Source organism: Sarcophilus harrisii, chromosome 1 (genome assembly GCF_902635505.1).
Source record: "Sarcophilus harrisii chromosome 1, mSarHar1.11, whole genome shotgun sequence".
Taxonomy (NCBI): Eukaryota; Metazoa; Chordata; class Mammalia; order Dasyuromorphia; family Dasyuridae; genus Sarcophilus; species Sarcophilus harrisii.
This window is the reverse complement of record NC_045426.1, coordinates 715,704,709-715,730,236: the sequence shown is the minus strand read 5'-3', so window position 1 is coordinate 715,730,236 and position 25,528 is coordinate 715,704,709. Positions and strand designations below refer to the sequence as shown.

Below are 25,528 nucleotides of genomic sequence, written 5' to 3'. Positions count from 1 at the left end.
GCTGCGTGAATCCCGGCGGCCGCTGCATACAGCAGGCGCCCACTCAGTGTTTCACCCCGGGCAAGCCCAGATACTGGCAGGGCTTCTGGGAAAGTGTCTTTGCTCTGTCAGGGCTCCGTGACCTTCCGGGACGTGGCCGTGCACTTCTCCTGGGAGGAGTGGGGGCAGCTGGGCCCGGCCCAGAAGGAGCTGTACCGGGAGGTGATGCTGGAGAACTACCGGAACCTGGTGGGCCTGGGTGAGGACTCCGCTGCCCCGGGACAGGGGAGAGGGAATGAATGGGGGGGGGTGTGGCCAGGGGGCAGGACCCAAGGAGAGACCTTTGCTCTGGACACTGGTGACCCCTTGCCCTCTGGGCCCCCAAGTGCCCGTGGCTGCTAGAGCCCTTCTGGAGGGGTCTGTGCCCTCATCATGGCCACTTTCCGGGGCTAAGAGTGGACCCGGGGGGGCTGTGGGGCTCCAACATTCCCCTTTCCCATGTGCAGGGCTTGCTGTCTCCAGTGCCCACGTGGTCTGCCAGCTGGAGCCAGGGGAAGGACCGTGGGTACCCGAGGGAGACGCCCCAGGAAGCAGCCGTGCAGGTGAGTGAGTCAGGCGTCCCCTAAGGGCCAGGGACCTGTGCTGGTGGGGGTCCGGGGAGGGGACTGAGCCAGACATCCATGATATACAAAAAAGTTAAGTACTCCTGGACCAGGTTATCTCTTAATTCTCTTGTTACCCTAACAATCTGTGAATCAGCCTGTCTGGATCAGATTGTCAGAATGTGCATTCTTTGTGTTGAACTGATGTGGGCTCTGTGTTTTCCATCCATTTCTTCTGCTTTTCCTCTTTTTGGTAGAGAGCATGTGACTTGGACACTTCTTAGCAGTGTGGTCTGAGCCTCCCTTTCCCATTTTAGAACATCCTAACTGGTTTGCCTTCTCCATGTTGTAAGCAAGGAAATTGAGGCTCGAGGAAGTTCCACAATTCGCCCATAATCCCATATGTCATATCAAAAGCAGGATTTAAACACAATTCTTCTGATGTCACCAACACTCAAGAATTGCTTAAGTTTCTGGCACATCACAGAGATAGGCAGGACACTTTCTAGGCCAATCTCCAGGCCCAGACCTCCAGGATACAGTTGGCTTTCACATAGTAATGGGGACAACAGTTATATGTATTTATGTAGCCCTCTAAAAACTGTGAAAATATTTACTTATTCTGACAGAGCTCAGGTTATTTTTGCTAAGAACCCTCCTTGATAGAGATATAAATAAAAACCGTGTGTACAGCAGGTCACAGAAAGGACATTTACTTTTTGTTTCTTTCTTTCAGTTTTGGAAACTAGACTTAGAACCAAGGAGTCAGCCTCACATCTGAGACTTCTGACACAAGAATCATCTCAGGAAAGATTAGAAAGGGATAATTGCTGTGACTTCAATTGGGGAGAAGCTCGGAAATATGGTACTAGTTTCGAGAGGCAGAAGAACAATGAGAAGAATGCTCCTAAATATGATATACATACAGAGGCCAAGTGTAATGAATATGGGAAACCCTTTAATTATATATCAAAACTCATAGAATATGATATGCCAGCTCATACTAGAGAGAAATGTTATGAGTATAAGGAATATGGGAAGGCCTTTTCCAGGAACTTACAGTTTATTGAAAATAAGAAAATTCATCCTGGAGAGAAGGTTTGTGAATGTAAATTATGTGGGAAGGCCTTGTGCCACTGCTCAAAACTTGATCAACATCAGATGCTTCATACTAGAGAAAAAGCTTATGTATGCAATGGCTATGAGAAAGGCTTCCATCAGAGATCAGCACTTATTCAGCATCAAACTATTCGTTCAGGAGAAAGACCTTTTGGATACAGTGAATCTCGGAAAATCTTCAGTTCAAAGTTCATAGGACATCAACGAATTCACACTGGAGAGAAGCCTTATGAATGTATTGACTGTGGGAAGACTTTCTCCCAGAGCTCACAGCTTACTAGACATCAGATAATTCACACTGGAGAAAAACCATATGAATGCAATGAATGTGGGAAGGCTTTTCAAAGAAGTGCTGGGCTTAGTCGACATCAAACAATTCATACTGGAGAAAAGCCTTTTGAATGTAAAGAATGTGGGAAGGCCTTTAGGCTTAGCACAGTACTGACAGAACATCAGCGAATTCACACTGGAGAGAAACCATATGAATGCTGTAAATGTGGGAAGGCCTTCAGTCAGAGTACACAGCTTAATCAACATCAGAGAATTCACACTGGAGAGAAACCCTATAAATGCAATGACTGTGAGAAGGCTTTTGGCCAAAGAGCACATCTTACTCAACATCAGACAGTTCACACTGGAGAGAAACCTTATGAATGTAATGAATGTGGGAAAGCATTTAGTCGAAGTACAGGGCTTATAGGACATCTGAGAATTCACACTGGAGAGAAACCGTATCATTGTAATGAATGTGGGAATAACTTCCACCTGAGCAAACAGCTTACTCAGCATTATAGAATTCATACTGGAGAGATACCTTATGAAGGTGAAGCCTTGGGAATGTAAGATTTTCAACTTTGCCAAAAATAATAGAAATCCTGTAGAGGAAGGAAATCTGGTTAATTTTCTACAGAAACAGTTCCAAACCATTTCATCCACTTTTGAAACCCAGATGACCTATTTCCCCCAAGCCATTCATATTGCAGATGATTTACTCTTTAATACACTTTAAAAAAAAGTTGTCAGAATCTGACAGGCATTTGTCCTCTTTTTTCCTAGTCATAGAGAAAGGTTTGCTCCTCCTCTTTGACACAGTATTTCCTTAGATCTTATATCCCTAGCTCTCATATCACTATCTCATTCCATTTGCATCAGTCTACAAGTCTTGTCAGTTCTGTGTTCATATACCATCGTTCTTGTGTACTCAACACATTTGGTCACAGACTTCCTTATTTATCAAGACGACCTTTGAAATAACCTTTCCATTAACCAACATATCACAGATTGTGCTGTCAGAATAGCCCCTTAGAGCAAAATCCTTACTCCAAAAGAAGTCTATTTGAAAGCCTTCAGTGACTTTCTGTTCCCTCCTAGGTAAAATAGAAACTTCTTTTAGGGTTGCTTAAAGCGCCTCATATTCCAGAATCATCATCATGCTTATTTTGTATATTCCAACCACAATGGCCTATGTTCCTTTCCATGAAGATGATATCCCCTTCCTTTGTGCCTTTACACAAGTCGTGTCCCCTGTGCCTGCAATAGCCCTCCTCTTCAGCCTCTTAGACTCCATAGCTCTTGTCAAGGCTTAGATCAAACTGGATGTTTGGCCTTCCTTGGTTATCTCAATATTGTTTTCTTGTGACTCCAGGTTTCTATGCTCTGTACTCCAATCCCAATCCCAATCACTTTGTCCCTATTTTGTACCTGTGCATATTGCATCCCTATTAAAGTAGAATTGAATTGATTTGGGACAGTCAGCCTTTCTAAGAGGAAGATCCATTCCTATAAAATAAAAGCACTACACTACAAAATAATTTCATTAAAAAGTACAAATTCCGTTTGGGGGGGAGGGAGAAGAGAAAGAAAGAAACTGAATAATAGAATTGTCCTCTTCTCTCCAATTCCTTGTCTTAAAACTGCTCCTTCTCGTTCCATATTTCTCTTCTGCTTCAGTCCCTAATAGCAACAAATGACAGTTCTCCTTAGCAAAGCCCTCTTCAGTCAATGGGTAAACATTAAGTACCTACTATGTGCCAGGCACTGTGCTAAGAGCTGGGATACAAAAAGAGGCAAGACAGTTCCTGTCTTCAAAAAGCTTGAGGGAGATAACTTGCAAACAGCTTTATACAAAGCAAGCCATATATACAAGTTAAATAGAAAATAATAGAAGGCAGGTACTGTAATTAAGCCAGGTTAAGAGCCTTTTATCCTATTCCTTCTATTCTCTTCAGGGAGTTTACTGCTTTGAGAATCCTTTATTTCTTACCTAGTTTTCCTTCTCTCTCAGTTTCTTATACCCTGCTGTCTATAAACAATTGCAGGTCTTATCCGCTCCTTAAGAAAGCCATACATGAGGCAGCCATCCCTGTAGGTATCACTTTATATCTTTCTTACTTTTATAGCCAAACTCCTAGGAAAATCTGCTTATACCATAAGCTCCACTTCTATTCTTCCCACTCATTTCTCAGCTCCTTGAAGTTTCTCATTTTTGATCCTTCCATTCCCCTGAAATGTCACTCTTCGGGGTTTCCTACCAGTGATAACTATAATCGTAATGGGGATGGCAATTATTGCCCTTTATATACCATGGATGTGTTACATGTGCTACCCCCATTTTATGGAGGAGGAAACTGAGAATCAAGGAATTTAATGTCTGGCCCACAGACAACCCAACGAGTGCTTCTAGTTTCAGCTTCTCCCCCACAAGCTGCCAAAGCCTTCACAGTACCCAGATCTGACTGTATTAGTGCCTTGCTCCAGAATCTTGAGTGCTTCCCGGTTGCCTCCAAAATAAATCATGAATGACAGGTTGCCTCCACCCATCATTACAATACAGCTTCTGCTCCTTTGCGTGTGTCACAGATAAAAGGTTAAACTCTGGAGTGCTCCCCCATGGGCTAGTGCTCCCCCATGGGCTAGTGCTCCCCCACAGGCTGCCTGAACCATTAATGCCAGTTCTAGTCCCAAGGTCCCATCTGGGTTTGATTGTTAAAGCTGCGTGGTTATCTCAGCCGTATTTCTCCCAGGTTTTCCACCAGAATAGTGGGGTAACTGTGTTAGGGACTCCATGAGTTTTTGCACACATCCTGTCCAAAGGGAAGTGAAGTGACTCCTATGCTGCCTTCTTAGTGCAACCTCGGGAAGTCCCTTTCTGGGTGCGCAAAAGTAGGGTGATGCCTGGGATTGGGAAGGCCCAAGTGCAAATCTGGGTTGTTTAGTAATGGTGTTACTTTGGGCAAGTCACCTCATCTTGTTCACCTGGCTTTCCTCCATATATTTGGGCATAATAATAGCCTTGCCACCCAAGGTTGTTGTGAAGACCAAATGGGATCTTTGTAAAGCACTTAGCAGCATGCCTAGCACATAGTAGGTGCTTCATAAACACTTGTTCCCTTTCCCTATGGGGAATAAATGGCTGACAAGGGGCTGAGAGAAGTCCAGGAAAGTCAAGTCAGCAAGCATTTATTAAGTGCTTACTATGTTCTAGGCATCCGGTGAGCCAAAGTCCATGCCTTACGGGAGAGACCACGTGGAACAACTATGTCCAAGATATGGTCGTGATAAATTGGAATTAATCTTAAGGCCTGAAGGTTAAATAGGCCTAGGGAGGCAGAGAGAGGAGGGAGTTCTAGGCCAATCATGAGCTGGTAGAGGAGGCGGCGAGATCCCTGGAGGATGCGGGAGGCATAAAAAAGGGATGAGAAGACTAGAAAGATCCAATAGGACGTTTAGAAACGCTGTGAAAGCTAGAGGATTTCATTCTTGGGCTTGAAGGCAATGGAATCCTGGAGTTCGTTGAATATAAAGGAAGGAAAGAAACGAGGACCGATTAAACCCCTGCTGTGTGGCAGGCACTATACTAAACACTTTACAAATCTGATCTCATTTGATCCTCACGGTATCCTTGGGATTGCTGGAAGAGGAAACTGAGGTAGGCAGAAGCTAAGTGTTCTACCCAGGTCACCAAATGCCTAAGGTCAGATTTGAATTTGGGTCTTCCAGACTCGGCCCAAATGTTCCAAGTGCTACTATCGCCTGGGGGCGTTGCTGTGGGCAACAGAAGTACTTGACCTTCCCGGACATCAAACCCATTCCCATCAAGGGCCAAAAGCAGCCCCTCCCCCTAGCCTCCCATCCCAGCCCGGGGCCCTAAATCCTTGACCAGCGCCTGTGGACCCGTGCACCGAAGGAGAAAAGAAAGTGCCTTTGCTTGCTTCGAGGGCATTTAGCGCGTGACATTGCAGTGGGGGGATGGCCAGCGGCCAGGAGAGGCTGGAGGACGGGGGAAGGGTCTCCAGTGACGCGCCCCAGGGATGGCGGCTAAGGAAAGTCTGAAGGAAAGACAAAAGTTCATTCAGGGCTCGCCGAGCGCCCCGGCCGCGCCGCGGCCGCTGGGACGACCCGGAGGCTAAGAGTGGGGGAGTCCCGGGCTTCAGGCGGTGCTCTGGGGAACACGAGCGGCCGGGACTGCGGCCAGCACCACGGCCAGCGCCCGATGCTAAGCCCCGCCCCCTCGTAGGTGTCACGCAGTGCTCCCTGTGGGGAGGGAGGAGGAGGAAAGGAAGGGGCAGTGGGATGGGGGAGTCCGCTTCTCCCCACACCGCCGGTGCTCCGGCACGGGCGCCCAGCCTGACTACCGGCCGGGGCCACCCTGCGCCCCCAGGAGCCGCGGGGCCTCGCTCTCAGGCGGGACCCCGGGCGCAGGCTTTCCTCGTGGGGCGGCGGAGGAGGGGGAGCAGTCCGAGACGCTACACTCGGGCTAGTCAAAGAGGGGGTTGGGCCCGCGGCTCCGGGCTCCTGTCCCGCCTTCCGCTGCCCCAGGGCCGGCGTGCACAAGGGCAATGGGGAGTCTGCGCCCGGAGCGAGAGGGAGAGCAGCCCTGGAGCAGCCTCCCGACGGCGGGGGTGGGGCTGGAGCAGGGGCGGGGCCGGAGCAGGGGCGGGGCTGGAGCAGGGGCGGGGTCGGAGCAGGGCTCGCTGGAGCAGGGGCGGGGCTGGAGCCGGAGCAGGGCCCGCTGCAGCAGGGGCGGGGCTGGAGCAGGACTAGGAGCTAGACCCCACCTCCCACCCCTCCCCCGCCGAGGACCTCGCCCTGCGCACCAGGCCGCCCCGGGCTCCGGACTACCATTCCCAAAAGGCCGTTCGGTGTGGCCACAGATTGCGGGACGAGTTCCGTCGCGGTTACCATGGAAACGGTACTTCCGTTCCCTCCTAGAGTCTTGTCACCCTGGGCACTCGCGGCCGCCTCCGCTCAGCTCTATCTCAGTGGCGGCCGTCGCCGCGGCCCAAACCCCAGTACGTGTCAGGGTGAGTGAGGGTCCGAGGGCGGCCGGAGCCCGGGTAGGACTTTCATATGCTGGGTGGGGAAAGGGGCGCCGAGAAGGGAAACGATGCGCCGAGCCGGAGCTAGTGCGCGTGCGCAACTCTCGCCCTGCCCCCTTGGAGAGTCACGCCTCCATTGGCAGCCCGGCGACCCCCGAGCCAATCAGCGCCGCCCAGCGACCCCCGAGCCAATCAGCACCTCCCTTTTTCTGGAGCTTCTGCGAGTGTTCCAAGCTCCTCCCCTCCCCATCGCCTCCCTTCTGGTCTCTCTCCCCCCCTCCCTGTCTAATTAAAACCTGAGGGTTCGGCCCCCCAGCCCCCGCCCCCTCCCCCCGGAAGCGGGACCGGAGAAAGTGTTAACGTCCCCAGGGAGACCTGCAGGGGCGGGGAGGGGGGCGTGACGGTCCGGCCCCGACCCCTCCCCACAGGCCAGGCAAGGGGGAGCTCCCCGAGCCTTCCGGCTCTGCCCCCCCCTTAACCATCCCCCCGCCCCCACCGGGGGCGTGTCCTTTCCCGAGTTCGAAACTCCTCTGGCTCCAGAGACCCTCTCCTTGGGCAGTCTTATGGGAGGGGGCGTCAGGGAGCGACCCCTCCCGCCCTCCTCAGGGCGCCCTCTGCTCCCCAGATCTGCCTTCGGAAGCCCCCGGCCTCCCGCAGCGGGAGAGGGCGAGGAAGAGGAGGGCCATGGCCCCCGTGCTGCTGTCGGCCGGGGCCTGCCAGGTGAGGGGGAGGAGGGGGAAGGCTGCTGGGGGAGGGGGGAGGAGAGGGACCGCGGGGGGGGGGGGGGGGGGGGACAGGGGGGGCCGCCGGGGGAGGGGCAGAGGCCGGCTCCCGCAGGTCAGCGCTGCTGCCTGCAAAGTCAGGAAGGAGCCAGAGGGAAGCAGAGCCGCCCCCACCGGGCACTGGGGTTTGCCCAGCTCCTGCAGACTGTCTCCCAGCGGCCCGGGGGAAGAGGCCCGTAAGTCCCAGAGCACTGCCGGAGGGCCTTGCCCGGGGCCGCCGGGAAAGCGCCTCAGGGCTGGGACGGGGGAGGGCCGCTGGCCTGGGGGCACGAGGGGCCCGGGAGCCGAAGGGCCCGGCCCAGAGCCAGGGAGCGCGAAGCTCGGGCCAGGGAGGGGGGGGCGGCCTGGCTGAGCAGGCCCCGGCCCGGAGCCTGGGGCCCCGAGAACAGCCCCCTCCCTCAGCCTCGGCTCTCTTGCCTCCAAGCGGGCCGGGGTCTCTGCCACCCGCCCGCCGGGGCTGCCCCCGGGAACCCGGGCGGGGGTCGCTGCGCCTCGGGGTTGGGCCGTGCGGCCTGAGGCAGCCCAGCCGTGCGCCCCCTCCCCCCCTTGGTGTTGCAGGAGTCGGTGACCTTCAGCGACGTGGCCGTGGACTTCACCGCGGAGGAGTGGGGGCACCTGGACCCTTCCCAGAAGGACTTGTACCGGGACGTGATCCTGGAGAACTACCAGAACCTGGTGTGCCTGGGTGAGGCCCCCGGGAGCCCCAGACGCCCTGCTGCACGCGGGCCGGTGGCGGGGCTCCCCGCATGGTCTCCCCGCAGCCCCAGAGCGGCTCCCGGGGGGAGGGGGGAGGCCCCAGTGCGGCGCTTTCTGGGCCAGATCCGCTCGCGCCTCTTCCTGGGGCCCGTTTCTGCCTCCGGCCCAGTCCTGGGGGGGGGCCTTGGATTCTGGGGGTGCCTAGCGGCTCAGCACTTCCCCATTTCTCCTGAGCAGGACTCGCGGCTTCCAAACCGGAGGTGATCCACCAGCTGGAACGAGGGGAAGCTCCTTGGATGCCGCAGGGCCCCGCCCCAGGCAGCCCCTGCCCAGGTGAGTGACAGGCAGCCAGTGGCCTCAGTCCCTGCAGCATCCACTGCCTGGGTTCTTGGGGATGCCCCATACCAGGCTACCCCTGGCCCCTCCTCGGGCCTTGCTCATGCCGTCATGAGCCGTCATGAGGCTCAGGCCTCAGACCTTCCCGACTTTCCTTCTCCTGCACCTTTTCCCTGCTGGGCAGCCGCCGTTGCTTTTCCTGTTCTTCTCTGGGTTTACTGTTTTGCCGTCTTTTCTTCGTATTTGTTTTTGCCTTCATTATCCTCCTCTGCAAAATGGGGGCAATCCCAGAGAGGGAGTGTAGCTGAGTTCCGATCCCAAGCGTAAGCTTGCTTTGCCCGCCCTGCCTGCTCCCGTTTGTGGGTTCTCTTGGCGTCCCCCCCACCACTTCCTGCCTCTCGGGGTTCTGCAGCTCTCCGCCCGAGCCCACCTGCCCATTGTGTGTAAGTTTTACTGGCGCTTTGGGCTGGTCACATTTGGCCCCAAATAGCCTCTTCCCAGCCACCTCCTGGGAAGCCGTTCCCTGGAACCCAAATCGCACAGAAAAGGCTGGGCCCGCCCGGCCGCGCAGCCGCTGCTGGGGAGCAGAGGGAAGCGGGCGCCTTTCTCGCCTCCTTTGTCTTCTCCCAGCCCTGGGGACTCTCTGCGCCAGGCCCCAATGGTTGTCGGGGGGCCCAGGGGGCTCCGAAGGTAGAGAGACGCAGAGGGAGACTCAGGGCACTCTGGCTTTGGGGGGCCCGGCAGGGACGTGGCCGCTCCTCGGCTCAGGAGGCTCCCAGGGCTCACGCTCTTGGGAAGTGGGGCCCCTCCCCCCAGACCCAGTGGCCTATTCAAGACTGAGCTGAGTGAAAAGTGCCTACTGTGTGCCCCACACTGTACTGTGTTCTTGGGCCTTCACAGTCCCCCTGTGAAGTCGGGGACAAGAGCCCTACTGTGTAGCTGAGGATCCTGGGGCAGACGAAGGTCAGTGACCTGTCCAGGGTTAGTTGTCTGGAGTGTTTGGTCTCCCTGACTGCAGGACCCGCCCTGTCTCTTTGTTGGTCCCAAGAGGAGCTGCAGGCATTGACCCAGGACCCGAGGGCAGGTGACTTGGCCAGGGTGCAAGAGCCCATGTGTGTGGAGGCGGGGCTCCCTCCTGGAGGTCTTCCTGGCTTCCGGGCCGGCTCCACTCTCTGTGCTGGGCTGAAGCAAGAGCAGACGGTGGAATTTAATTCCTTGTTCATGCCTGGGCTGTGCCAGCTGATAACCGTGACAGGGCTGGTTGGAACTGCTTGTGGACACGGGAAACAAGAATCATGAAAATTAGCCACATTAGAAAGCCTGCTATGTGGTGAATCGTGGGTCAGACCCCGCCCACGGGCCCACTTGTGCCACAGGTTGGGGCCCTCGAGGGACGTTCCTCCTTGTCTCCACCAGGACATGCCCTTGTCCATCCCGCCCCCTGCCGGCCTCCTTGCCCCCTCCTCAGAAGCTTGGGCTGGCACCTCCTGGTGTGCCGAGGATGGCACACACAAGGATGCCGTGAGGGCAGACACCCAGAGAAGTTCATGAGGTCATCCTCTGGTCAAGGAGCCGGCCCCTGCCCCCAGCAGCCATCAGGCCCTCAAGAAGTCCTTGTGAATTTGAGGGGTGCTGAGAGCAGCAGTCAGGGTGTCCCCATTTCTTGTTCTTAGTAACTTTCCAGGGGGAGGGTTTGCTGGATGAGGAGCCAGATCGCTTGGCCAAGTGTTTGGGACTGGTCTGAGTTCTGCCCACGGCACTTTCCTGCCTCCCTAGTTAACGCCTTGGCTGTTCTCATCTGTGTGTTCTCCTCCCCCCAGGAATAATTCTCAGTACATTTTCTCCATCTTTGTGTTTAAAGATTGATTCACTCTCATCTTTGACCACCGATCCATGGAGAATCTTGCAGTTGTTACTTGGCATTTATTTTGGAGGTTGGATTTTTCTAGGAGAGTTTGTCGAAAGCCTTTTTTCTCCTTTAGTCCTTATCTTTGTCATCTTCTAACTACATTTATTTTATCTGGGCAAAAGCTTTTTAGGTTTTCCAAGTGGTCTTGTTTCAGCTTTTATAATCACGTGTCAAATCTTGTTGCAGGTTCATCCCATAACTATGAGACATAATAACTTCCTAGTTTCTAATAATGTTTTAATAGTGTTAACTCTTACGGTTACATTATTTTTCCATTTGGAATTTGTTATATGTTATGTATGTTATATGTTACATGTTTAATGTTACAACATATAACATATGTTATATGTTACAATAAGTTATACCAACCCTGTTACTGCCTGACTGCTGTCCAGTTTTCCCAACAGTTTGTGTTGAATGAGTTCTTGTATTTTGTGTCTTTTGGTTTTTTTGAAGACGAGTTTACTATTTAGATTTCCTTCCATCTTATTTAATCCATTATATTGATCAGCTTTTCAATTTCTCTTGGTAGCACCAAAACATTTTGATAATTACCGGTTTTGATGCTACTTCTCTCCACTCCTCCCACTTTTTACCTTGATGTTCTTGACCTTTTTTCCCCACCATATGCATTTCATTATTAGATTCTCCGATACGGTAATTCAAATAGTGTAGGATCAAATATATCGATTAGTTTTAGTAACTTCATTTTTACTATATTGGCAAAGTCAGTTCATGAATGTTGAAATCGTTTTATTTAGCTCTTCCTTTATTTTTGTGAAACTTATTTTAGAGTTGTATTTCAGTTCTGTGGGTTTGTCTTCATGACATAATTCCTAGGTATCTAGTGTATTTTGCTATTTTGATTGCTTGAAGTTCTCTAGAATCTGTTGGCTGTCCTTCTGGTTGAGTTAGGATTCCTTTCGTCAGCTGTCCTCTTCATTTTGTCAGTTTATTCTCTGCCTTTCTGTGTCCTTTCTGGGAAATTCTTGATTTTTTTTGTGCTTTTTGTATTTCTTTGCATTTTTATAGAATGCACACTAATTCCCAGATTAGTCTTCTTTCAGTGTTTCAGTTTTTAAAATTTTTGCTCTATTTGTTCTACAGTCTCCATATGTTTTTTGATTATGTCTGAATCATTCCACTTTTCAGAGAGTCCATTTTTGCCTCTGAAAAGTAATCTGCCTAGGAAAGGCAACTTGCCTGGCATGAGGGGTGAGGTAGCAGTCCTGGGTCTTCTGCTGACATCCAAGCCACAGCTGGAGGAGCATTTTGTCATGGCAGCCACATCCATATACAGTCCCGTGGAGCTGGTGCTGCCTGGGCTGGTCTGTCGGCTCTTTGAGTTACTTATTCAGGTTTTGTCCTTGGAAATGAGGGATGATACTTTTGTGCCAACCACACCTTTCTCCATTGTGGTGATGATGCACAGATGTTTAGCAATTTTAATTCTTTAATTTTTATAGATCCAGATCTATGTTTTCATTAAGGGGGAAAATCCTTGACATTAGACCTTCCTCCACAGATGTGTATCAGCACCTAATCAGCAACTGATAGACTTTGAGACCCGGCCAACACATTTCTGAACCTGGGACTTTCTGATACTCAGGTTGACCACAATGATGTGTCATAGGATACATACCAATGTAAAAATAGAGGGGTTTGTTTCCTGAAAAGCTTGGGGTGGTCAAACACATTGTGCAGTTTCTTGAATGGAATTAATCCATCCTTCCTCTCTTTGTTTTTGTTTTATAATTTTAGTATTTTCTTTTTCCCTCAAATACATGCAAAAACAATTTTGATATTCTTTTTTCAAATTTTGAGTTCTGAATTCTCTCCCACCTCTCCTTCCCCACTGAGAAGGCAAGTAGTTTGACATCGGTTTTATGTGTCATGCAAAACACATTTCCATGTTAAATCATGCTGTGAAAGGAAATGCAGATCAAAAAACCCCATGAAAAATATAGTGAGGAAAAAGTATCTTTCATCTTCATTCAGGCTCCTCCAGTTATTTCTCTGGAGATGAATAGCACCTTTTATCATAAGTCCTTCTGAATTGTCTTGGATCATTTCATTGCTGCAAATCGGTAAGTAATTCACAGTAGATCATCATACAGTGTTGCTGTTACTGTATATAATGTTCTCCTGGTCCTGCTCATTTCCCTTTGCGAAAGTTCACGTAGGTCTTTCCAGGATTTTCTGAGAGCATTCTGTTCATCATTTCTTACACTGTGATTGTATTCCACCACGACTATACACAGCTTGTTCAGCCATTCCCCCAATTGATGGACGTCCCTTCGAGTTCCAGTTCTTTGCCACCACTAAAAGAGTCGCCACCAGTATTTTTGTCCTTTTCATTTTTGGTTTTTTATCTCTTCGGCATGCAGACCTAGTAGTGTTGCTTGGTCACAGGATATGTGTGGTCTTGAGCATGGTTCCAAATGGCTCTCCAGAATGATGGGCTCAGCAGCACTAGTGTTTTAATTCTCCTGGATCCCCTCCAAAATTTGTCATTTTCCTTGTACGTCTCTTTAGCCGATCTGACAGGTGTGTTGCGTTGTTCAGAATTGTTTTAATTTGCATTTCTTAAGTCAGTAGTAATTTAGAGCATTTTTTTTACATGACTTAAGATTATTTTATCTAAAATTTCCAGTTTGTATCTTTTGATGATTTCTCATTTGCTCCTCCTCTCTTTTTATTCAATTTAATGCTGGGCCCTGATTATTGCCCATCTGCAGGGTCTGTACAAATTCAGGTATTAATATAGACCATCTCTCTTGCTTCTCTCTCTAGTCATGTCCTGTTCAGTGAGTGGTTTTTATCCTGCACAGTGACTAGAGGCAAGCTTTGTTGGTCCTTACAGGGGCCCAGGGCGCCCTCCTCATCTGCTTTGTAGTCAGCCATGCAGTTGTATACCAAGATCATTTTAGGGGAGCCTGACTTTTTAGGGGCTTGGACTCCCCACTGCCCTCTTCATTGGCTCACTGTCTCAATTTTGGCTCAAGTCAGGGGTTCCTAAAAAGGAAAATGGTAAGAATAGCTTGTTTGCCACATGAAGCAGTTACAAATGGCAGTGATTTGTTATTCCTGCTTGGAAAAGGAACTGCTCAAACACACACACACACACACACACACACACACACACACACACACACACACAGAGATCCCCTCCACTCCCTGCTTTACCAAATGATGAGAACCAAATTGAGCCGTTCCCTGGGGATGCTAGTGCCCCAGTCGTGCTGGATATTAAACAGCTTCTGCCAGGCTGCCGCAGTCCTTTCACACTCTCCTCTGCTGAGCCCCAGGGCCCCTCCTCCTTCTCTCTTCTCCAGCCCCTCCCTCGATGTACCCTCTAGGCTGTGACTGAAGCCCCAGGTTTGGGGGTTTCCCCTGCTGTTCTGTGGGCCACTGCTGATGCCTTTCTTGATAGACGGTTCTGACAGGAAAGTGAACAAGTGGTTAAGTGCCCAAGATAATCCAGGCCCCATGCTGAGTGCTTTACAAACAATATGTCATTTGATCCTCACAACAGCCCTGTGAGGTAGATGCTATTATGTTCTCCAGTTTATAATTGGGGAAACTGAGGTAGGCAGCAATGAAGTGGAAGTCCTTTTTAGCCCTTGAGACATTTTCCCCTCCTCCCCATCCTTTCTCCCCATGCTGAAGTGAAAGTGACCCCTCAAGTCTGCCCCCTTTGCTTCTTATGACAGGATAAGGATTCTCCCTTTTTGGTCGAACTGTTGGGGGGCAGCAGAGAGGCCTGCATGGCTTGGGAATCAGAAGACCTTGGTTGTGGTCCCAGCTTTGGGACTGGTCAGTGATGATGGTCACCACAATAGACATCACTCATACTGTAAAATAATAATACTGACTACTAATATTTATGTCGTCCTCATCTCCTCCTCTCAACAGCCCTGGGAAGTAGACGCTGCTAATTATCACCTTACAAATGAGGAAGTTACAGCTGAGAAAAGGTGAAGTTACTGGCCCACAGACACACAGATAATGTGAACCCAGACCTTCCTGCCTCCAAAGCTGGCACTTTGCCCATTATGACCCACCACCAGTGGGGACCTTAACTTAAGCTGAGCCCTCATTTTTCTCATTTGGAAAATGTAATAGCTGAAAACCTACCCTGGAAGGTTGTAAGAGTGAATGTGAAAAGTTTTTTTAATATACTCAAGTGTCTACAAAGACAAGACGGCAGTATTATTCTGTTATTATGAGTTTGAACAGTTCTTGAGAGTGGAGGCAAAAGGCAGTGCTTAGTGTGTAGCATGAGGAAGAGAGGATATCGAATTTTTTTTTCTTTGTTTCAGATTCTGAAACTGGGCCAGAAACCACGGAGTCCATTCCAAAGCTGGGCACTGCTGTGGAAGACTCATCCTGGGGACGACTCCCAGGAGACACTCCCAATGACTGTAGGCTCAGAGAAGTCTGGGGAAGGGGGGCTTCCTTGGAGATGGAGCAGAGCACAGAAAAGCACAGTGCTCAGGCGAGAGCCCCTCAGGGGAAGTCTCTGAGGGACAGGCGAGCGCAGGAGGGCAAGAGATCCGGGGACAGCTTCATGCCTGACCCAGGTCTCTTTCCCCAACAGCAAGTCTCTGAAGTGGAGACCCTCTACAAATGTGACATACACAGAAGAAGTCTTAGTCTGTCTGCAGACCCAAGTCCGTGTAGCGGAATCTGCCCCAAGAAGCTACTTTCCAAACAAAAGGGATGTGGAAATCCCTTCAGTTACGATTTGAGCCTTCCTGAGTATCCAGGGAGGCACCCCGAAGAGAAAGCCTGTGGCTGCAACGAGCTGGGGAAGGCCTTCCACCAGGCCTCCGAGACTCCTCGGGCCGAAGAGAGGCCGTATGAGTGTCCGGAGTGTGGGCGGGCCTTCAACCACGTGTCCTCCCTCAACTCCCACCAGCGAACGCACACTGGGGAGAGGCCGTACGAGTGTAACGAGTGTGGCAAGGCCTTCTGCAGGAGCACCCACCTCATCGAGCACCAGACAATCCACACGGGGGAGAAGCCCTACGAGTGCAGCGAGTGTGGGAGGGCCTTCCGCCAGAGCGCGCAGCTGACTCGCCACCAGAGGATCCACACAGGAGAGAAGCCTTATAAGTGTCATGAGTGCGGCAAGGCCTTCAACCACAGCTCCTCCCTCACCTCCCATCACAGGATCCACACTGGAGAGAGGCCCTACGAGTGTAACGAGTGCGGCAAGGCCTTCAACCACTTCTCTTCCCTCACCTCCCATTACAGAATCCACACCGGGGAGAAGCCCTACGAGTGCAGCATCTGTGGCAAGGCCTTCTATCACAGCTCGTCGCTCACCTTCCACGCCAGAATCCACACGGGGGAAAGACCCTACGAGTGCAATGACTGTGGGAAAACCTTCAACCACATTTCCTCTCTCATTTCCCATCACCGAATCCACACGGGAGAAAAGCCTTACGAGTGCCATCATTGCGGGCGGGCCTTCCGCCGGAGCACCCATCTCAGCCGACACCAGGTGGTCCATACTGGAAACAAGCTCAGTGAGTGAGGGAGATGGGGCCTGCGGACGGTCCAGAATCTGAACAGGAGAGGGCCCAGCAAGGCAAGGGGGGCCCTTGATAGAGAAGGAGATTCCAACCAAAATGCAGTCCATAGATGAAGCATGCATCCGTGTTAGCCTGGGGCCCGTTCTCTCCGTTCCCAGCCATGTCCGACCCGAGCAAGAAGACCAGACCCGAGAAAACAGCTGATGACCCGAGAGGTGCTCCTTCAGCTTCCCTTTGCAAAATCCCCGTGTCCTCAGGTCTTCTGGCTAAGGGACTCGCTAAAGCTGCCCCCCCCCCCGGGATCCCATCCGGATCTCACCCCAACAGCACTCCCCTCCTGAACTTTGAGGGGCTTTTCCCATTGACCTGTAGTCTGTCAGAAGGGAAAAAGTGAAAGGGCGTCCCTCTCCCTCCCATTCAATAGCAGGCTGCTTCCTGTAAAAATGGCGGAACCCCTCAAAGCCCATGCTGACTCTTCTGTCACATGCTTCATGTCTGTCTCAGGGGCTCTTCCCCTGGTCTTCATCTTTTATTTATCAACTTGGGCTTCAAAAAGGAGGCAGCCTCTCGTCCCCTCCTTCTGCTTCCCAGCATCTTTTAACTTCTTCCATCTCCTTTGTAGATTCCTCTTGGGCCAACCCTTTGTGGATTCCAGGGTTTGGGAATCATGCTCAATCCCAAGATTATCATCCTTAGGAAGTGGCCATATACATGCACACATACATACATGATCACCTTGGGAGGCACCTTTTGTTTGATTTCCTTTCTGTCAGTGGTATCACAATTCATGCTATCCCATGGTTGAAAGCTTTGTTATTTTTATTATAAATTTTTAAACAAATAATTGCTGTTGGAACACCTTCATTTCTAAATAGATCCCTTCCCTACCGTCGGCTTGGAAGAACCTTTCCCTGTAGCAAAACCAACCCATTTGCCAGTGTGTTCAGAGTCCATTCCCTCACAGAGATGGGACAGAGACATGATTTGGGAGGCCAAGCTGGGTCATACAGTCATACAGAATTCAGAGTTGATTGCAGGGGGAGGCAAAGAGAGGGTAGTTTTTTCCCTTCTGTTTACATTGTTGTCATCATTGTGCTTTTTTTGTTCATATTCACTATGTTATATTATTTCATTTATCTCATACTTCTCTGAATTCTTCACGTTTCTTGTTTTGGTGCAGTGATATTCTTTGTTTAGCCATGTTCTCAATTAATGGGGGTATTGTTTCCAATTCTTTGCTACTATAAAAAGTTTTGTTAATAAATCTTTTGGTATACATGGAACCTTTTTTCTATCTTTGACCTCTTTAGCAGTGAGATCTCTTGAGTCACAAGATATGGTTATGTTAAGAGTAGCATAATCCCAAATCTCATTTTAGAATAGACAGACCAGTTAATAACTACACTAACAAGTTCATTAGTTTATCTGCCTTTCTATGAAGCCTCCAATTCCGCTTCTAAATATTAGCACATCTGGCCATCTTTGTCAGTTTTTTAGATAAGGAACTTGAGAGTTGATTTGATTTTGCATTCATGATTTGACGCAACCTGCATACGGTCATTTGTAATTTGAAATTATTCTTTTGAGAATAGTTCATATTTCACTACATCAAGGGAATGGTTTTTGGTTTTGTGTATTTGTTAATTTCCTATATCTTTTGGATTATTTGTTGTTCAGTCACTTCTGGCTCTGACCCTATTTAGCAGAGATATTAGAATATTTCAGATTTCAGACCCTTATTAGAGATGATTAGTGCAAGATTTTTTCCCAGTGTGACAGCTTCCCTTATTGTAGTTGCTTTTTGTTTATACAAAAATTTTAAAATACTGTATTTTTTTATAATGGCCTCTTTCTCTTTTTTGTGTAAAGATTCACTTCCTTAGCCATGGTTATGATAGACACCTGATCTGAAACTATATTTTGTTTTTTTTAAGGCATGATTTTTTAAAAATTTAATTTTTATTTTTCCAAGTTACATGTAAAAACTTTTTTTTTTGTTACATATGTCCATTTTTTCATAAATCATGTTGGGAGAGAAACATTGCAACAAAAGGGAAAAATCACCGGAGGAAAAAAAAGAAAAGGTGGGGGGTGGGGGGAGAATGAATATAGGATGTGTTGATTTACATTCAGTCTCCATAGTTCTCTCTCTGGACACAGATGGTGTTTTCCATACAACAATTATTGGAATTGCCTTGGATCACTGAATTGCTGAGAAGTACCAAGTCTGTTACATTTGAACGCTGCACAATCTTGCTGTTGCTATGTACAATTTTTTTTTTTGTTTTGCTCACCATCAGTTCATGTAATCTTTCCAGACATTTCTAAAATCCAACCTGTTCAATCTTTTTTATAGAACAATAATATTCCATTACTTTCATATGCCATAACTTAGTCATTCCCCAGTTGGTGGGCATCTATTCATTTTCCAATTCTTTGCCACTACAAAGAGAGCTGATACAGACATTTTTGTATTTCCCTCTTTTATGATTTCTTTGGGACACAGACCCAGTAGAGATGTTGCTGGATCAAAGGGTATGCACAGTTTGATAGCCCTTTGGCCATAGTTGCAAATTGCTCTCCAGAATGGTTGGATCATTTGATAGTCCACAAACATTAGTGTCCCAGTTTTCTCACATCCCCTCCAACATTTATCATTATCTTTTCCTGTCATCTTAAGCAATCTGAAAAATGAGAGGTGGGACCTCAGCATAGTTTTAATTTGCATTTTTCTAATCAATAGAGATTTAGAGCATTTTTTTTCATGCAACTATAGATAACTTTAATGTCTTTATCTGAAAACTTCCTATCTTTCAACCGTTTATCATTTTGGGAAGGACTTGTATTCTTATAAATTTGACTGAGTTCTTTATATATTTTAGAAATGAGGCCTTTATCAGAAACATTGGCTATAAAATATTTTTTCCTAGCTTTGTTTCCTTTCTAATCTTGGGTGCATTGGTTTTGTTTGTGCAAAAACTTTTTAATTTAATGTAATCAGAGTTGTCCATTTTGCATTTCATAATATTCTCTAGTTCTTTGGCCATAAATCCCTCTCTTCTCCAAAGATCTGATAGGTAAACTATCTCTTGCTCTTATGGTATGATTTTTGATATTCAGGTTTGAATCCACTTTTGAGTTCATTTTGACATGGTGTAAGATGTTGATCTAAAGCTTACCAAACTGCTTTCATGTTTTCCCTGCAATTCTTTCACAGATGGAGCTTTCCCCCAAGTAACTTGTCCTCACTTTTTGATATTCCAGTTCTCAGGAGTCAAACTGAATGTCTGATTCTCCCTTGTCTGATCTTTTCTTGGGGCCATTTTTAATCTTTCTTGTCCCTTGCCTCTTTTATCTAATCTGTTATTAAGACCTACTGATTTCCCCTTTACAACTTCTCTTCTAGCTCTCTCTCCTCTCTGTGCCTTCTGCTATTGTACTTTTATTCTTAGCTTCGCCTGCCTGTGTCAGGCTCTTCCCTTGTCCGCTTTCTTTCCCTTCTAGTCCATCTTCCATTCATTCAACAAGCATTTATTAGTTGCTTGCTGTGTTCCAGGTTGGGGCTAATTACTAGGATGTAGAGACCAAAGCAAAACCTCCTCAGATCCTAAGGAACTTAGATTCTATTGAGGGGAAGCAGCGTGAATGCTGATGAGAACAAAAAATCTCCACAGAGCCAAGTGAGGCAGGGTGCGATTCTGAAAGGGAGACTCTGGCCTGGGGGAGATGGTGACCTGGGAGACTGGTGGTTGTGTAAGGAAGCTCACCTTCAAAGCCAGACAGCAGCCTCTCTGTGGAAGATGTTCCAGCCAGCCAGGTTTTGAACAGGGGTCCACAGACATCGGGGAAGGTAAGACCTCCGTGTGTGGAAGCCCCAATGCAGAGGAGCCTGTGATGGCCCCAGGAGAAAGAGAAGGGGATGGATAAAGAGACTGGTCAGAGTCAGAAGCAGTAAGCCTTGGCAATGGATGGGAGAGCTGAAGAGAGAAATTGTGAGCCCTCTTGGCCACAAGAAGCAGGCCTCGGGACAGAAATGTCTGGGATGAAACCAAGGAAAGCGGTGCTCCAGAACCCGACCCGGGACAGAGAAAATGCTCAGTTGGAGAGGCAGGCGAGAGAAATGGACAGAGGCAGCCGGCCGGGAGCAGAACAAATCTCCCCAGTCAGGAAGCACTTTAGGAAGCGCCCGGTGTGTCCAGGAACCGGGGCTACCGACGCAGAAAATGAAGCGTCACGGGGAGCGGCCGTCCTCAGCCCCTCCAGGAGCGTTCGGAAACAACGTGGCTGAATAGGACACTGGGAGGGAAGGCACTCCTTTCTCTGGGGGCACTAAGTGGGAAGATCAACCAGCCTGGAGAGGGAGGCAAGGAAGGCCTCGAGAAGCTGGAGCATGTCAGTGACACGGCCCGGGCTGGCCCAAGGGACAAAGACCACAGAAAAGGGACAGTGATGGAGGTAATGGAGGCTGAAGACTTGGGGGGGGGAGGTGCAGAGAACTGGCGTCCAGCGCCCGAGGTCATGATGCAGCATCAGGACAGAGTGGGGCTCCGGCAGAGGCAGTTCCTATCTCTTGTTTTATGCCCAAGGGTCCGAGGCGGGCCTTGAAGCCTGGTGGTCTGTTCTGTTCCTGTTAGCCTCAGGCGCTAGCTCTGTGTGGCCCCGAGTAAGCCGCTTAAATCTGCCTGCCTCGGTTTCCCCAAGTGTCAAGTTGGGAAGCAACAGCACCTGCAGGGGAGGAGGGATTATTAAAATGGGAAAATTGCTGTAAAGGGCTTTGCGTTGTACCAGGCACTGGATAGGCGCTTCATCAATGCTGGCCTGATGCTAATTGAGCTCTAGGGCCTGATGTGGGAGTGTGATTTCCCAAAAGTGTCCGGAGCGCTAAAGCTGAATGAGCTGAGGCTGGAAAGGGAAGTGAAGGACACAGTTTTGGTTTTTAGCTTTATTGGGAGAGAAAGGAGGCTTGAAGGAGGGAGAGGACCTGGGAAGGGGAGGGGCAGTGATGAGCAGTGCCGTCAGAGCCGAGCAGTTCTCTGATTTCTCTGCAAAGAGTTACCTTTCTCATGGAAACGACAGTGACGTGGAAGGGATCTGACGAAGAATAAGATAAGAGGACTCGTGGCCTTTGGACTCAGGTCGCTGGCTCCGCTGAAGGTGGCTCTTAGGTCCCGAATCACCGGCTGTGTGCTGGCCGAGACCTCTTGGGCTTCCCTCTGCCAGGTCCTCCCGTCCGTCCTGCGGGTGCTGGTTCCCACGTAGTCTCCCGGAGGGCGGGGACCGACCTCAGCGCAGAATCTGGAGGGGCTTCTGCCAAGATCATAGCGCGGGTAATGGGCTCCAGCCGTCTGCAGAGCTTCCCGACCAGCTTGTCTGGCCCCCACGCCCAGATGGTCACCACCGCCACTGCTCTGCCAAGTGCTTTCTGCATCTTCCACAGCCCGATGAGGTGGGGCGGGGATCATCGGGCATCGCAGACCAGGAGACAGTCTCCAAATTCTAAAGGATTTGCTCATGCTCGCCTGGCCGCCAAGCCCCCTTTAGCCTGGTCTCGTCATTATTTCCTCCCGATATCTCAGGATGGTCCTTCTGCCGAGGGTACCTCTCTACCTGCTGGATGCCTGCAACTCCCTTGAGGCTAGACCCTGATTTTGCCCGGCTTTTAAACCTTCCTTGATTCCCCACTCATTAATGAGCTTTGACCCCACTCATACTTTACCCCACCTTTGTAACTTTTGCATTAAAATTACATCTAAATGATCAAAAGATATGAAGAAACGCTTCTCCAAAGAGACACAAAGACCATATGAATGCCCCAAATCACTGATTATAAGCGAAATGCAAATCAGACCAGCCCCGAGGTTTTAGCTCCATAGCGAGTTGGCAAAGATGACAAAAGATGAGAAGGGTTGACCCAGGAGAGTTAGTGGAAAGACGGGTACCCTGATGCATTGTTGGTGAATGGTGAGTCAGTATAACCCTTATGGAAGAGCAGTCTGGAACCCTTCGATTCTGAGATTTCACTGCTATACCTATAACCTGCCCCAGTCTGCGCCAAAAGGAGGGCCCACATATACGAAGAGATTTGGTAGCAAAGCAGATGCTCATCCATTGGGGAATGGCTGTGCCAACTGGCACAGGAACATAATAGAAGCTTGGGTGCCATAAGAAACGTGAATACAGAGAACCCTGGAAAGCTCTCCATGAACTGACTCGGAGACAAGAAAACAAGGGTCATGTAGACTCCCACGTGAAAATGGAGAGAACTGGAAAGCTATTTCAGTGGAACATTTACCAGTGCACTAGTAAAGACCACAGCTGGGCCCAAAGAGCCGAGAAGACGGCTCTCCTGTTCCCCTGCAGAAGTCTGAGGATGTGGCTGTGAAATGCTGCGTAAGACATGAGACTGATATCTGAGATTTTTTCCCCCCTTCATCCTTTTAATGTGAGCTTGGGAGGAATAGAGTGGAAAATGCAGTGGATGTAAAATATAATCAATAAAATTTATTTTTTAAAAATTTCCACCTATGAGATGCTAAGCTCTATAAAAGCAGGGATTGTGTCTTAACTAAGATTTATCTTCTTGGCACTTGACTTGCTGCTTTATACAAGCTGAGGGACAGGGACTGGGCTTGTGATTTTGCCGACTTTGATAGTGAGAAAAGTCCCTCCTCTAATGCAGATTGGATTCTTCTCTGCATCCGGGAGTCTCACCCGGGCTCCCCTCAACTTCTCAAATCTAGGTCTTTTGGCTTCACAACTCCCTAGCCATTACAGCACACTGCACAGCTACACCAGCTCTACGGAGCGGGAGCATAATGTTTATTGACTTGAATTCCCTGCCAAAAAGGTTTCACCTTTACCTTAATACGCCACTTAATAAATTTCTGTTCAGGGACAGAGCCTCCCGATTTATGGATAAACAAATGGATCAGTGGCTCCCTGCAATACCAACTGATAATCTCCTTGGAAAATTGCCCCGACCACCAAAATCAGCTCTCCATTTACCCTTCTACTAGCTTGCCTATAAAACACCAATGTCCTCAGTCCATCTTAGGGTATATTTCTGAAATCTTTTGGCTTAAGTGAGGGGCCATTTCCCTAGGAACTCTTCCCAGGTATATGCTATCCCCAAAGCATTTATAATGGTTAAGCAGGTAGCATCACGTTCTATGTGTGGGCAGGTCATATAAATTTGACATTATTGTTCCTAACTGACCTAAGCTGCCAGTGGAGGACTCTAATTGCAAGAAACTGAGCCCAAGATGCTGAGTCAGCATTGGATGCTGCAGAGAAGAGCATCTGGAGAACAGCAGCCAATGTGAGCGCAGCTTCTCGAGGGATGCAAGTTACTGGTTTTGTAACTGCACCCTCAAAAAACAACTGTAAATATGCATAGGTTTTATTATTTGTGTAAGTGGATGTTTGTTGACAGTTATGAAGGCTAGAATTTTAAATGGTGGTTTTCTATTTAAAATGCTACATTTAATTCTAAAACCTGATTATGGTCCTATGGAGTTTTGAAATATAAATAATGGAGTCTCAAACTCCTGCTGTATGCTCCCCCTGTCTTTATGTGCCTCGGCCACTGGATGGTTTTTGGTCCCAAGGAAAAGGGGCTCTCAGGAGTCCAGGCCGTTTGCAAAGCTCACTGCCCACACTGGTCATCCTTCGCTGAGATTCAGTGCCCGGCCCTTTCCAAGTCATGCCCCGTCCCTCCTTACCCTTCCCATCCCTTTGAAACTTCGCATGTTTTGTCCATCCCACCACCATCAACTCTCCCCCCTCCCCTATACAAGTTCTCCATTGGGAGGAAGCTCCTTGAGGGCAGGTAATTCGTAGCTCAGAGCTTGGCTCAAACATATTACGTGTTACTGCATAACATAACTAAGTGCCCAAGGCTGGCACCCGGAGGCCCAAACGTCTAACAGGCTCCGCGCCCAGGGCTGGCACCCGGAGCCTGACATTTTCAAGGAGCTGATATTTGGGAAGCCTGAGCAAAGCACAGAAGTGACTGCCCAGATTTGAGGGAGGCTGGGAAGGCTTCCTTGGAGGGGGTGGTCCTGAGCTGAGGCTGGAGGGTGCTGCCGGGTCCGGGCCCTGGGAAGGGCAGGACATCCACTGTCTCCAACCCTAACTTGCCCAGAGGAGAATCCTTTGTGGCCCAAGATCCTGGGCCTGCCCGGCGTGGGTCCGAGGTGATTGCTGCCAGTTCCACCTGGTTGTGTGGAGATCGGGGCCTTGGGGAAGCTCAGAAAGGAGACGGGGAGGGGGACTATTCCCCTTGATTCCCGGGCCCTGCCTCCTGGACTCATTAGCGTTTGATTCTGGCAAGTCCCTTCGTCTCTGTCCCAGTTTCTTCCACTGTAAAATAGGGCTAACGGCACCTCCCTCACCAGGTTCTTAAGACCAAATGCAACATTTGAAAGCACTTAGGCTGGTGCCTAGCACATAGAAGGCGCCTAATAAGTGCTCGTTCTAGCAGGTGTTTTTTCTTGCCGCCCCTCCCCCAGATGCCGTAAGGTAGGTGAGCCCCTTGCGCGCTCTGGCCGCGGCCCGCCCGGCCCCGCCCCTCATCCCGCCCGGCCCCGCCCCTCATCCCGCTCCGCACCGCCCCCACCCCTCATCCCTCCCGGCCCCGCCCCTCATCCGGCGCCCTTCATCCCGGCCGGCCCCGCCCCTCATCCCGCCCGGGCCCGCCCCTCATCCCGCGCCCTTCATCCCGCCCGGACCCGCCCCTCATCCCGCGCCCTTCATCCCGCCCGGGCCAGTTGCCTTGACTTGCTCCCGGGCCGCTGGGAGCTCTGGGGAGGGCGACTGTGCGTGTCCCCCTGAGGGGGAGGGAAGGGCCCGCCCGCAGCCCCACATGCAGTCGGTGCTGCCCGGATGCTTGTCCCGCCCCCGCCCCCATTTCTTTCCCAGTTTCCAGGATCCCAGACCGATGCTCGGAGGTGGGGTGAGGCTCCTGCCCGGGGCTGCGGACCCAAGCCCAGCGCCCCGCCCGGTCGCTTCCCAAGAAACCTGGGTCCCACAGTCACCCTCTAGGGGACCCCGGACCCCCAGACTCCCCCGCGTGCACCGAGGACGGCTCCAGGGCGTGCGAGGGGTCCCCACTTTCCACTGACGTCCCTCAGGGACTCGGCTCCTTGGGGGCGGGGCTCCCTAGGGGAGGGTCCCCACCCGATGGGCGCGCGGCACAACCTGGCAGAGCTTCTAGAGCCCCCAAATCCCAACGGCACCCCGCTTCTCT

The 25,528-nt window shown here is 50.1% G+C and overlaps 2 protein-coding genes across 4 annotated transcripts in view; both read left to right on the top strand.

The window, feature by feature from the left end:
- The window catches only part of LOC111719283 (zinc finger protein 345), a 369,988-nt gene that overhangs the window by 2,003 nt on the left and 342,457 nt on the right, over positions 1-25,528 (top strand). Inside the window, exon 3 of the mRNA XM_031957964.1 lies at positions 112-238. Coding sequence (XP_031813824.1) covers positions 112-238 — 127 coding nt within the window. The remainder of the gene's footprint in view (positions 1-111; positions 239-25,528) is intronic.
- LOC111719282 (zinc finger protein 391) lies at positions 6,765-18,244 on the top strand. Of its 3 annotated transcripts, none has more exons than XM_031959015.1 (5): positions 6,765-6,991; positions 7,644-7,738; positions 8,359-8,485; positions 8,734-8,829; positions 15,064-18,244. In XM_031959015.1, exons 1-5 carry the CDS (start codon positions 6,883-6,885, stop codon positions 16,281-16,283), a joined length of 1,647 nt encoding a protein of 548 aa, XP_031814875.1. In that variant the 5' UTR covers positions 6,765-6,882; the 3' UTR covers positions 16,284-18,244. The 3 variants fall into 3 exon arrangements, with proteins under 3 accessions (XP_031814875.1, XP_031814835.1, XP_031814929.1); XM_031958975.1 differs by having other exon boundaries at positions 6,765-7,003; XM_031959069.1 differs by lacking the exon at positions 6,765-6,991 and having other exon boundaries at positions 7,054-7,738; positions 8,359-8,475.